The 14,573-nt window shown below is 33.6% G+C and overlaps 1 protein-coding gene and 1 long non-coding RNA gene across 5 annotated transcripts in view; both read right to left on the reverse strand.

Annotated features, from left to right (window-relative positions):
- LOC127702516 (H(+)/Cl(-) exchange transporter 6-like) overlaps positions 1–14,149 on the reverse strand; it is a 37,879-nt gene extending 23,730 nt beyond the window's left edge. The window contains exons 1-3 of one of the 3 annotated variants that reach the window (XM_052206744.1): positions 14,108–14,149; positions 10,332–10,543; positions 432–574 (exon numbers count right to left, since the gene is read on the reverse strand). In XM_052206744.1, the coding sequence (XP_052062704.1) occupies positions 432–574; positions 10,332–10,523 (335 nt within the window). In that variant the 5' untranslated portion in view covers positions 10,524–10,543; positions 14,108–14,149. Of the gene's footprint in view, positions 1–431; positions 575–2,479; positions 2,671–10,331; positions 10,544–14,097 lie in introns of those variants that run through there. The other 2 variants (XM_052206746.1, XM_052206747.1) reach the window with 2 other exon arrangements.
- LOC127702546 (uncharacterized) lies at positions 3,529–8,496 on the reverse strand. 2 transcript variants are annotated; one of them, XR_007982479.1, is made up of 3 exons: positions 7,685–8,496; positions 5,226–5,391; positions 3,529–3,896 (listed from the first exon to the last, which is right to left on the reverse strand). It is a non-coding gene; the product is annotated as an uncharacterized LOC127702546 (long non-coding RNA). The 2 variants fall into 2 exon arrangements; XR_007982478.1 differs by having other exon boundaries at positions 4,894–5,391.
- Positions 14,150–14,573: the final 424 nt, after the last annotated feature.

Here is a 14,573-nt window from a genome sequence, read left to right on the forward strand (position 1 = left end):
TCAGAGATGATGATGAAAATGTAATGGGATGGAAAGATGAACAAATAGATGGATGGACAATGGAGGCCACAGTGATGAATATAACGCAAATGACCCCATGGTTATAAGCCAAGTAAAGTCATGTAATACTGGGGTACTTCCCCTAAGTATCTAGTTTGATAAAATCATTAGTTTTGTTATCCGTCAAATGACTGCTTTCAACCAAATGAAATTAGATTTATTAAAGATAAATAGGTTTTAAGTAAAAAAGATAATCCATATTACAGTTTATTATAAAATAAAATTGTATTATTTAAAATTAACTAACCACATAAATAAAACTCTTAAAATGAATCAAAATATTTTGCATTTAATTTGCTAAAAGTCATTCAATTTTAATTTTCCCATACTCTTGTATCTTTTGCCAGCTGATTGAAACTAAACATTCTTACCCAAGTGGTCCTTGTCTCTTTAACCATGATTTATAGATTTCACTATGGGAAGGGAGATAATCCTCACTTTCAAATGAACTAAGTGTTTTCTTTTCCTCTTCTGTGTATTTGTGGGTGATATAAACTGGCTCGTAGTCTCGACCCTGGAATGAAATGTTTTTTTCATCAAACTTTTGTCTAACATCAAATTAAGTTTACAGGTGGTACAATATATTCAACTATCTTTAAGACAGTAAATTTTAAATCTGCATTACCAATCTTATTCAATTTTTTCATACAATGGATATGTTCTTTTTTGGTGATTGTGGTTGTTGGGTTGCTGTCTCCCCACATTTCATTTATTCATGTTTTTCATTTGCAAAAATAACACTAATGACTTGCTGTAGTCTGAGATCTATTTATTGCTGACTAAGCAGGTTGAAATACAGTCCAGCAACACTTTTTACAAAAAATCTTACGATTGAAATTGATCATAAGTTATACTGAAATGTGTATGACTTACGAGTATTTTTACTCTTAAGATTTTTTGTGAAAAGAGCCGCAGATACTGTAAATAATAGTATTTGTTATGTACAGTGTACAATTCCTCTGTCATATAGCAAAACATTAGCAGTTGAACAAAAATATTCATAAGAACAAGTCTTATACTGATTCCAAACTTCACATAAACATGTTTTGTTCGTTGTTGTCTTTTTTTGTATGTCTGTATTTTTTTCGGGTAGAGTTGGGTGTTGGTGGTTGTTGTGGTCTGTCGTTTTGTAAGGAGATTCCTCTTATCCCTTCTTATAAAGAAATGTAAATTGCATGTTAACAAAGAATAAAATGTTAGGTTAACATCAATAAGACAGAAGCCCAACAACACTATACAATCAATACAGATACCTAGATGTCAACTATGTGAAAATGAGAATATCTAATTTAAATCAAAGTATACAAGATCAGATGTTAATGTAAGAACCAAACTTTGATCAAATAATACCGTAATAATACTGTAACAGGATATATTGTCTCAATTATCTTCAATGACAGTAATGATAAAACCATGAGAACAAAATTAAAAAAACAAAATAAAAAAAACAATTAATTATAAAAAAATTTAAATTTTAAATATTAGATATAATAGTGCATACTTATGAATATTTTCGCTCATTTTATATCCCTGCTAACAAAAAGTGTGAAATAAACATATATTGCTTTAATCCACATCAGTTGGTTTTTGGGTGGATAATTGTCTCATTGGCAATCATACCACATCCTCATATAGATATGCAAAGTTACCACAACGTTACATGTTCTATAAGTGATAAATTATAGATGTTTTTTTAAATCAAAAAATTCTATCCATGTTTTATACAGTCTCCATTCAATCAATATTCAAGTTGTAAATAACAATAAATTCAAATGTTCTAGTAGAATGAACTCTAATAACAAGTTTCTGCATTGTTATCATTTATCATAAGCTATTTCAACAATTCTATTAATTTATTTCCTGTTCTATACAATACATTTTAAAACATACTTATGTTCTACAAGTGTATTGACTATGTACTGTTAAATACATATATTGTCAGGGATAATTTTTTTTTTTTTTTTAAATACGAATATAAAATACAGGTTAATTCTTAATTAATACTAATTATAAAGAAAAAATATTAAATTATATTCTTTATATGATAAGGCAATCTTGTGCAATACCCACAAGGGTAGTCTCTAACCTCTATTTAGTAGTAGAACAACAAATATTTTAAACAAACATATGATAATTGTATATTTTTAAATCTGTAATACTATATCATTTATCCATAACTTTGGTTTAACAACAAACAAAAGAAGCAAATTTAAAGGTTGCAAAATTAACTACTGCATTGTCCCAATTAATTTTGCATAATAATTTCTTCTTCCAAGTTCTTCTAAATTTTATTCTTTTCTTGAAAATGAATTTAAGTTTACATGCAATAATATTGAATTTCTTTTTTCACACCAACAATTATAATTTATACTGCAGCACACCATTTGAAGAATTTTCCTTGAACTTGATAATTACTTACAAAAAAATCCCTGACAAATTTTCTCAAATCCAGTAAAGTAGATTCTTCTAACATGATGAAATAATTGACTTTTGCTCGAGTATTGAATGTTATACTGTAATGCTGATTTATCAAAATGAGCTACCATAGTAACAAATTCAAATTTGCATATTTTATTTGTGTGGAAATTCCACTTTTACATCCTTGTTCAACCTGATTCATTTTAATTTCATTTATTTCTTAACCTAGTTTAAATGTTGAAGGTTAAAATAAAGGTAAAGAAAAGGGAGTGAGATCAGCAATCTTTTGTTATAACACACCTTGTTGAAATAATAAAAAAAAAAAAAAAAAATTTGTGGTTTACATGTTTTATGACAATCCAACTATTTCTGTGGTAAAAATGTGCTGACACCACCTTTAGTATAGCCTGGGGATTCAAAAACAAAAACAAACAAACACTTGGGTTTTCCTTTTAGACCAAAATTCAAATTTAACTCTTACACCATTTTTTAACCAATCACATCATATCAAAATCTATAAGAGCAAAATTAAATAAAATGCTTTGCTGAGTGCAGCTGGATACGACCGCAGAGGTCCAACCCTGAACAGTTGGGGCGAAAATGGACACAATATTCAAGCTTGATACAGGTCTGAATTTGGATTGTAATTAAATATTTGACATATTATAGGTTTCTGAATAAATGTAGTCAAAGAACTTGAAATTGGTTATATGAATTGAATTTATATTCAATTAAAGATTTCTTGCTGTTGTGCAATACACTGTGCTGTTGCGCAATACTTAGTAAATCTGTTAAACTATAAACAAAAAAAACAAAGTTCCACACATAACAGAAATTTAACGTTAACTGCGTGTGATGATGTAGTTATTCAATATTAATAATATATTTTCATTCAGTTTAATATAAACATTGATTCAATCATAAAAAGTTGATTTCTGACAAAACTTTCAACATTGTTCCTTTTAATTTGTTTGACATGAATAAGAACTTGAAAATAATGATGTTTCAAATTAAGATCTTCTTAAATGTATTCTATAACTAAACAAAACTAGAGGCTCTCAAGAGCCTGTGTCGCTCACCTGACTCTACTTTGGTTTCAGAAATCATGTAAAGATAGATAAAAATCATAACAGATACCCAAATAATGATTGAGGCCAAATTTGGTTTAATATTGGTCCCCGTTATTTAATAAAATATCCTGGTGGCCATCTTGAACAGTAAATCGGCAACAAAGAAGCAACACTTGGTCAGCACCTCATAAGGAACATTCATGCCATGTTTGGTTTCATTCCATTCAGTGGTACTCTAAAGGAGACATTTGTATGTATTTCCCAAAGGGTCCTATGTTAAACTAAGTCCCCCCTGGTGGCCATCTTGGATGATGGATCCGCTGCAATGTAACAACACTTGGTCAGCACCTCATAAGGACCATTCATGCCATGTTTGGTTTCATTCCATTCAGTGGTTCTCTAAAAGAAGACATTTGTATGTAATTCCCAAAGGGTCCGATGTTAAACTAAGCCCCCCCCCCCCCTGGCGGCCATCTTGGATGATGGACCCACTGTCAAGTAACAACACTTGGTCAGCACCTCATAAGGAACATGCATGCCATGTTTGGTTCCATTCCATTCACTGGCTCTCTAAAAGAAGACATTTGTATGTATTTCCCATAGGGTCCTATGTTAAACTAAGTCCCCCGCTGGCAGCCATCTTGGATGATGGACCAACTGCAAAGTAACAACACTTGGTCAACACCTCATAAGGAACATTCATGCCATGTTTGGTTCCATTCCATTCAGTGGTTCTCTAAAAGAAGACATTTGTATGTAATTCCCTTAGGGTCCTATGTTAAACTAAGTCCCCCCCTGGCGGCCATCTTGGATGATGGACCGACTGCAAAGTAACAACACTTGGTCAGCACCTCATAAGGAACATTCATGCCATGTTTGGTTCCATTCCATTCAATGGTTCTCTAAAAGAAGACATTTGTATGTATTTCCCATAGGCTCCTATGTTAAACTAAGTCCCCCGCTGGCGGCCATCTTGGATGATGGATCGGCTACAAAGTAACAACACTTGGTCAACCTCATAAGGAACATTCATGCCATGTTTGGTTTTATTCCATTCACTGGTTTTCTAAAAGAAGACATTTGTATGTATTTCCCATAGGGTCCTATGTTAAATTAAGTCACCCGCTGGCGGCCATCTTGGATAATGGATCGACTGCAAAGTAACAACACTTGGTCAGCACCTCATAAGGAACATTCATGCCATGTTTGGTTTCATTCCATTCACTGGTTCTCTAAAAGAAGACATTTGAATGTATTTCCCTTAGGGTCCTATGTTAAACTAAGTCACCTGCTGGCGGCCATCTTGGATGATGGACCAACTGCAAAGTAACAACACTTGGTCAACCTCATAAGGAACATTCATGCCATGTTTTGTTTCATTCCATTCAGTGGTTCTCTAAAAGAAGACATTTGTATGTATTTCCCATAGGGTCCTTTGTTAAACTAAGTCCCCCGCTGGCGGCCATCTTGGATTATGGATCGGCTTCAAAGTAACAACACTTGGTCAGCACCTCATAAGGAACATTCATGCCATATTTGGTTTCATTCCATTCACTGGTTCTCTAAAAGAAGACATTTGAATGTATTTCCCTTAGGGTCCTATGTTAAACTAAGTCACCCGCTGGCGGCCATCTTGGATGATGGACCGACTGCAAAGTAACAACACTTGGTCAGCACCTCATAAGGAACATTCATGCCATGTTTTGTTTCATTCCATTCAGTGGTTCTCTAAAAGAAGACATTTGTATGTATTTCCCATAGGGTCCTTTGTTAAACTAAGTCCCCCGCTGGCGGCCATCTTGGATGATGGATCGGCTACAAAGTAACAACACTTGGTCAGCACCTCATAAGGAACATTCATGCAATGTTTGGTTTCATTCCATTCAGTGGTTCTCTAGAAGAAGTTCAAAATGTAAAAAGTTAACGACGGACGACGACAGACGACGACGACGACGGACGACGGACGACGGACGCCAAGTGATGAGAAAAGCTCACTTGGCCCTTTGGGCCAGGTGAGCTAAAAAAGGAACATTGATAAAACTTTTGTTAGAAATCAACTTTTTATGATTGAATCAATGTTTATATTAAACTGAATGAAAATATATTATTAATATTGAATAAATACATCATCACACGCAATTTATGAGTATAAAAAAAGTATTTTTGTCTATATATAAGAATTTTTTTTTACTCAGGTAAATTAACCAATGAATGATAGATTTCTCTTAGAAGAAATTTAAAGGTCCCAGAGAATAACTACACAGAGAACAATAGCTATTGTATTTATTCAATAGGACAGGTGAACTTGTAAAAGTTTAAATACCTGGTCAAGATAGAGATGGCACTGTGGAAAACTTTCATTGGGTTCGCAATAACACCTTTGTAATATACGATTTGTCACTACCTAATATTGTTGCAAAAACTGAACTAGAGGCTCTCAAGAGCCTGTGTCGCTCACCTGATTCTACTTTGGTTTTGGAAATCATGTAAAAATAGATTAAAATCATAACAGATACCCTAATAATAAGTGAGGCCAAATTTGGTTTAATATTGGTCCTGTAATTTAATAAAAAATCCTCGTGGCCATCTTGAACAGTAAATCGGCAACAAAGTAGCAACACTTCATCAGCACCTCATAAGAATCATTTATGCCATGTTTTGGTTTCATTCCATTCAGTGCACCTCTAGAAGAAGCATTTGTATGTATTTCCCATAGGGTCTTATGTTAAAGGAAGTGTCCCCATTGGTGGCCATCATGGATGAAGGATCAGCTTTAAAGTAACAAAACTTAGTCAGCACCTCATAAGGAACATTCATGCCATGTTTGGTTTCAATCCATTCAGTATGTGGTTCTCTAAAAGAAGATATTTGTATGTATTGTCCATAGGGTCCTTTGTTAAACATTGTCCCCATATGGCGGCCATCATTGATGAAGGATCAGCTTCAAAGTAACAACACTTGGTCAGCACCTCAAAAGGAACATGCATGCCATGTTTGGTTTCATTCCATTCAATTGTTCTCTAAAAGAAAACATTTGTATGTATTTCTCATAGGGTCCTATGTTAAACTAAGTCATCTGCTGGCTACTATCTTAGATTATGGATCGGCTTCATAGTAACAACACTCGGTCAGCACCTCATAAGGAACATTCATGCCATGTTTGAATTCATTGCATTCAGTGGTTCTCTAAAAGAAGACATTTGTATGTAATTCCCTTAGGGTCCTATGTTAAACTAAGTCCCCCCCTGGCGGCCATCTTGGATGATGGACCGACTGCAAAGTAACAACACTTGGTCAGCACCTCATAAGGAACATTCATGCCATGTTTGGTTCCATTCCATTCAATGGTTCTCTAAAAGAAGACATTTGTATGTATTTCCCATAGGGTCCTATGTTAAACTAAGTCCCCCGCTGGCGGCCATCTTGGATGATGGATCGTATACAAAGTAACAACACTTGGTCAACCTCATAAGGAACATTCATGCCATGTTTGGTTTTATTCCATTCACTGGTTTTCTAAAAGAAGACATTTGTATGTATTTCCCATAGGGTCCTATGTTAAATTAAGTCACCAGCTGGCGGCCATCTTGGATAATGGATCGACTGCAAAGTAACAACACTTGGTCAGCACCTCAAAAGGAACATGCATGCCATGTTTGGTTTCGTTCCATTCAATTGTTCTCTAAAAGAAAACATTTGTATGTATTTCTCATAGGGTCCTATGTTAAACTAAGTCATCTGCTGGCTGCCATCTTAGATTATGGATCGGCTTCATACATGTAGTAACAACACTTGGTCAGCACCTCATAAGGAACATTCATGCCATGTTTGAATTCATTGCATTCAGTGGTTCTCTAAAAGAAGACATTTGTATGTATTTCCCATAGGCTCCTATGTTAAACTAAGTCCCCCGCTGGCGTCCATCTTGGATGATGGATCAGCTTCAAAGTAACAACACTTGGTCAGCACCTCATAAGGAACATTCATGCCATGTTTGGTTCCATTCCATTCAGTGGTTCTCTAAAAGAAGACATTTGTATGTATTTCCCATAGGGTTCCATGTTATACTAAGTCCCCCGCTAGCTTGCCATCTTGGATGATGGATCGGCTTCAAAGTAACAACACTCGGTCAGCACCTCATAAGGAACATTCATGCCATGTTTGGTTTCATTCCATTCAGTGGTTCTTTAAAAGAAGACATTTATATGTATTTCTCATAGGGTCCCATGTTAAACAAAGTCCCCTGCTGGCGGCCATCTTGGATTATGGATCGGCTTCAAAGTAACAACATTCGGTCAGCACCTCATAAGAAACATTCATGCCATGTTTGGTTTCATTCCATTCAGTGGTTCTCTAAAAGAAGACATTTGTATGTATTTCCCATAGGGTCCAATGTTAAACTAAGTCCCCTGCTGGCGGCCATCTTGGATTATGGATCGGCTTCATAGTAACAACACTTGGTCAGCACCTCATAAGGAACATTCATGCCATGTTTGGTTTCATTCCATTCAGTGGTTCTCTAAAAGAAGACATTTGTATGTATTTCCTATAGGGTCCCATGTTAAACTAAGTCCCCTGCTGGCATCCATCTTGGATAATGGATCAGCTTCAAAGTAACAACACTTGGTCAGCACCTCATAAGGAACATTCATGCCATGTTTGGTTTCATTCCATTCAGTGGTTCTCTAAAAGAAGACATTTGTATGTATTTCCCATAGGGTCCTATGTTAAACTAAGTCCCCTGCTGGCGGCCATCTTGGATGATGGATCCGCTACAAAGTAACAATACTTGGTCAGCACCTCATAAGGAACATTCATGCCATGTTTGGTTTCATTCCATTCAGTGGTTCTCTAGAAGAAGTTCAAAATATAAAAAGTTAACGACGACGACGGACGACGGACGCCAAGTGATGAGAAAAGCTCACTTGGCCCTTCGAGCCAGGTGAGCTAAAAAAGGGCAATAACTCCTATAAGCTGTCTATTGAAAATTTCATTTAAGTTAACTCATAAGTAGATCTTATACTTGTGGCAAAAAACTCAACCATTTATTTAAATTTTAAAACTAAATGAAAATTATTATTCAACAGTGGGTCCTTGCATGTACTTAAGATGTGATCTTCTTATATTTCTGTATTGTCTAAAGTTAGACTTGCTTTTTTGTCAAAATATTAATTATATTATATAATATATATATATTAAAACACTCAGTTAACCTGTATACAACTTATGCATATTATAATAGTTGCCAGTCACATATTTTATGTATTATAATATAATGTACTTTGTATTGAGCTGTTACTGATTGTTATTCTAGCATTTGTCATAGTAAATATTGTTTTTTGTCAAAGTACATTTGTATGTTTGGACTTTTAAATATTTTGGCCTCTAGCATCACTGATGAGACATTAATTGTTGAAATGCACATCTTGTGCAATAAAATCCATATTAAATATTTGTTCTATTGTGTTGCTGTCACATGTGCACATATACATTTAAAATTTCTAAAAAGTTCAAAACCATTTTAATCTGTTCAAGTCTATTACCTATAATTCTGGAAATTGTACAATAATAAATTCTAGTTCAGTATCAAGAACGCATACATTTATTCCCTTATATTATTAGAGTTAAAACTCTGTGTTTTAATCATGAATCTTTTTTTAAACTGATATGAAGGGGTAAAAATGTGGAATTAAAGTCTAGGGAGGTTGGTATGGCTTTTGCAAGTATGAAACAGAATCTAAGATGTTAGTCTTCCATGCAGTTGTGTGCTTTTGTCTTGGTTGCAAAGAAGGGCATATATGATTACCAGTTTGTTCTAAATAAGCTAACTTATCGCACTGCGGGTAAATTATTACGTTGTGATTGGTTTAACGCCGTCAGGTGGTGACCCCCTATGGATCCGTAGGGGGTTAGTAAATTTCATAGTGGCTTCATGACGTCACGTCTACTGTTAATGGTGACGTCATCTATTGATGTTGTTGTATTTCATTGTTTATTTTTCTACAAAACGCTGCAGAAAAAGTCTCGCGTGCCTTCGGCCTCACCCCCTATGGATTTTACTAACCCCTTATGGATCCGTAGGGGGTCAGTAGCGAACCATATAACTTATAATAGCTGCATTCTAGAGAAACCTAATGCCAAATGAGAGATGAACAGATAAAAATATGAAAAGAGATACAGCTCTTTTGGCTACATTTTTTCTTTGTTTCTTTTGACTACATTTTTTCTTTGTTTAATTGGAAAACAGCTAAACTGTTTAAGTGATGAATAAAAGATTGAAAAAGTCAACAAAGCTAAGGATTATCATAGTAATGCATTCCATTCTCAATTTTAGCTAAAATATTGGATATGAATACTTGATAAAGGATGTAAAGACAACATGTGAGAAAAATCTAGATATATATATAGATGTATTTTGGAATGTAATGGGAATAAAAGAAAGAACTGTAGTCATATAGTGGTTTCCAGAAAAATTGTTAGTTTTGAATAGCGTACCAGTACCATAATCATTGTGTTTCAAGAGGGAATTATGAATTGAAATTTTGTACAATGTTTTTCTGGCATGGCACAAGATCATGTCTTCGTGTACTTGTATGAAGTAGCTGTGTATATACACTGTCGCTGTGTATATACGCTGTCCCTAAGTATCATCAGTTTAGTAGTTAGTGCTTTGGTACACACATGATTTATAACACGCAAATCATATAATTTCTTATTTATGGAAAAATGTAAAATGATATCATATAGGAGCAGAAATGAGAAACAAGATAATTTTTGTCATACCTGAGCGAAGACTCCATAAGTATCATCTTTAGGATAATACACAGCATCATCACGGGGAGGTTCTACGCTGTGACCTGATTTTTTCCACGGCCCACGGTTCCTTACATTGTTTTCTGTGGCCGTCTCTGGAGGTGACGGTGCCTCCCCAGTCTGTTGGTCCTCAATGTCATGTTGTAGTACATATGCACTCATTCTGATCAGTCAATCATAATCTGTGGAAGGTAACAATCATTACTAAGAAGTATCGTTATCTTTGTTAATTTTGTAAACGAAACAAGCAAATGAGATCAAGCAGCTTTTACACAGAAACTCTTAAAGCATTGCTAAAATACAATCTTCAATAGACTTACATCAAAATATTTTAAAAGTAGTTTTCAGGGAGAGATAGGAAAGAGAAAACAATAAAATTCCCAGAAAACAAGTGTTTTTTTTTCAATCATAATTAATTTATTAGTCTAAAGCTGTTACAATTACCTTATTGCTACAGCTTTCACGAACAAGGTACCCTGATATATTAATATCTTAAAGATAAGACTTACTTTATAATTGTTAGTTAGTTACATACTTTAATACATACATAAATTATATAAAGCCAAATCATCCAAATTGGTAATCATGTATTTTTGTTCCAGATACCTGATACATACTTTGCTCGTTTAGAATTGTGCATGTCCATTGCGATCAAATAATCATTACCATTGATCTTATAAATTTTGGATTATAATCAAAAGGTAAGGTATTGTATGTTCTTTGTGAAAGAAATTGAATTTTAATTTTCTTTCATCATGTTTTGTAAATTTTGTGTTATGATTTGAAGTTGTAAAACAAATGTAATTTAAGGGTCTTTTTAACGGATGGAGAGGAGTCTATTTTAAATTTACATGTGTTGTATCTCTTTAAAAGATACATCACTTATCATTCTATATGTGAAACACAACTATGTTTATACTATGTTATCCCTAAATTAATTTAGTAATATTTTTTTTATTAACAGAAACTTTTGGAATTTTGTCTAAAGTAAATAGATCAATGAATCAAAGAGCTTGATAAAAGGGTAAAGCCTTACAATTGGTATCACTTAGAACTGTAAACTTTAAGTCAAACATGCAATGTATTAAACAAAGAAACAAAGTTTTGCAATTTTTTGAACTGAGTTATCTCCCCTTGTCTATAATTGTAGGTAGAACAAATAAATTCTTGTTCTACCTACAATTATAGACAAGGGGAGATAACTCAGTTCAAAATATTGCAAAACTTTGTTTCTTTATTTAATACATTGCATGTTTGCATGTGCAAAATGCACTTTCTTCTGCAACTTATGTAATTTCCAATAAAATGTTTTTTCTTGTCAAGTCTGGTAATATACATTATTTTGTCAATTGGATATCTAAGCATATCAATTATTAAGGTTCTTCATAACCAATTGGCAAAAATGGCTGTGATTACAGTAAGAAATTTATTCTAAGTACAGACATTCCTGTACACCTGAAAAGTTTTTAATGCTTAGCAGGCCATAGATGTATGTTAAATACATTTATGTTTCAGAATATTAAAATCTGTTTAGGATTTAAATTTCAATGGCACAATAAGTCAATAGTCTTTCTAGCTAGTCTCCATTGCAGCCAAATCTTAAACATTCAGTCATTTCTGTTTATCCCTTTTTGTTTCAATAATAATAATAATAATAATAATAATAATAAATTCTTTATTTAAAGAGGGTAAACTCAGTTAGTTACAATAAACTAATCTTCCCTGAGGCCCTCACATACAAATTACAATACAATCAAAAACAGATATTTACACATAGTTAATTTACTGTCAAGTAGTTCAATGTAATATTGTTAACATAATAAGATATAACAATGTATAAAGCTGTTCAAGATGTACATGTAGTAAAAAAATCAAATAAAAATAAAAAAACAAAAAATATACAAAAACATTGTACAAAACATAATCTTATCAGGACTGTGTTAAGTACTTCTTGATACTTTGTTTAAAAGTATAAGTGTTTTGAGCTTTACGCATTTAGTGTGGTAGTCCATTCCATAACACTGATCCAGAATAAACAAAAGATTTCTTAAATAGCTCAGCTTTTGGCTTAGGAACTATCAGATTACCTTGAGTGACACCTCTCAAGGAGTAAGGATTATTATCTGATTTCAGTTTAAACTTTTGAACTAGGTACATTGGTGCTTCCATACGCATACATTTATATAGAAGTAAATATTTGTGGTATTTGATTCTATTGTCAACTGTCATCCACCCAAGTTTTTTAAATAAGGGGGCTGAGGGGGGATAAAGGATCTGCATCTAGAATTAATCTTGCTGCCCTTTTTTGGAGTTTTAAAATTCTTGTTATCCCTTCATTTTTACATTCACCCCAAATAATACAGCAGTAGTCAATAATGGCCTTAGTAAGTATAGTTTTGTTTTAGTGTGATTGCCTTGAGTGCAGAATGTTGTGGTTTAATTACCAAACACCTCAAAATTGGTGTTTTCAGGGTTCATATTATATCATATTAAAACTCATCTCATCCTTTTGTCAAATAGGAAATTTGTTTTAAGTACATTAACTCCTGTGCAACTGAAAAGTTTTAAATGCATGGCTTGACCTAGATAAATAACATTTTAGTGCATTTTACGTTTCAGAACATTAAAACTTTCCTTGATTTTGATGAGCGTTTTTGTTTTGTTCCTACAGAATGTGTCAAACTAAATTAAGTTTGGAAAAATGTTTGAGATGTTCCTCTCACATAAAATTTGTAGTGAATTATATTGATACAAATAGACAATAGATATAATCTACACAACAAAAAGTGGTTCAAACTGTAACTGAGAGGACCATATCAATTAAATTCTATTCAGGTGTTTGTTTAGTTTACCATATTCTGAAGTTTTTAATTTTCTGAAATACAAATGCATATAACTTTTATATACATGCTGTAAACTTTTTCCATGTGCACAGGTATGTCTGTCCTCAAGAGTTTATTTAGTGTTTAAAACATACAAGTGAATCTTCTGATGGGAGGACAATAATCCCATTTTTTAATAAACATGGCCCAGATGAACCTTAACAAGTTCTTATCCTGATATGCATGTAATATTTGCCAATGGAAATTCAACACTTATTAGATGCGGATCAAGGATTTTAAAAGAAGGCAAACTGGGCAACGTTTGAAGTGGGAAATGTATAAAGTCTATGCATTAGACATAGATGAGGGGCCTGATGGGGGGGGGGGGGGGGGGGGTCTCATCACGATTCACAAGTTGATTTTTTTGTCAATCACGATTCACAGAAAATAAATTTCCATGATCACGGATCACGAAAATATAAAAAAAAAAAAAAAAATCTGAAGAAAAACGGATCATGATAGCGAAAATGCGCCGATCACGAAGAACGAAAATAACCCATCAGGGCCCTCATAGATGTAGCTCCATAAGGGGGCTGTCCCCCTGCCGCTTTTCTATGCTTATCCATCTTTTTGGATTTAAGAGGTCAGAGCTGATTGGCAGCAAAATCAGGAGAAAAACATCTCTGACGACCAAATCCCAATATGGATTAACATGTCTGAGGCAGATTGAGACTGAGGTAAAGTACTAAAGATGAACTCCCCCAAGCAACAGATATCTTAGATATCATAACTAAATATAGATCCCATCATGTGACAAGCTCTGTCGATAGACAGAGATTTTCGTATCTCTTTCTAATATGAGATTGCCATTTGAGAATTGTGTCATTAAATTACCAATAATGTCGTAAATCTACCTTTTTTTACCTGCAATGAATTTTTTTTGTGTAATGAAAATGAAACTAGTCAAAAGAGTACATACAAGGGAGGTAATAACTGGTAAAATAGAAAAGCAATATGTGATCATATGTGGCAAAACTTGTCAACTTAAATTGAGTTGGGTTTTGAGAAATAAAACATTCATTCTGAGGAAATTGGGTCTAAAACTTGATTTACTGTCTATGTACATATTTTAAGCCTTGTTTGCTTTAGAATATCTAATAGCGTTTAACACTTATTTTAGCTACACAGTAGTCTCAGCCTGGGACTATTATAACAGTCCCAGTTATTACCATATGTTTTTAATTGACTATTTGCGGACCATATTGCAAATTGTCAAAACATATCATAAGGACCACAAGAGGTACAGTTCCGCTGCTACACTTTTCCTTTTCAAAGTTTGTTTATTTAAGTTTATTGATAAGCCAGTTTTCTCAACCAGGGACTTCTTACA

Source organism: Mytilus californianus, unplaced genomic scaffold (genome assembly GCF_021869535.1).
Source record: "Mytilus californianus isolate M0D057914Y unplaced genomic scaffold, xbMytCali1.0.p SCAF_5, whole genome shotgun sequence".
NCBI classification, from domain to species: Eukaryota; Metazoa; Mollusca; class Bivalvia; order Mytilida; family Mytilidae; genus Mytilus; species Mytilus californianus.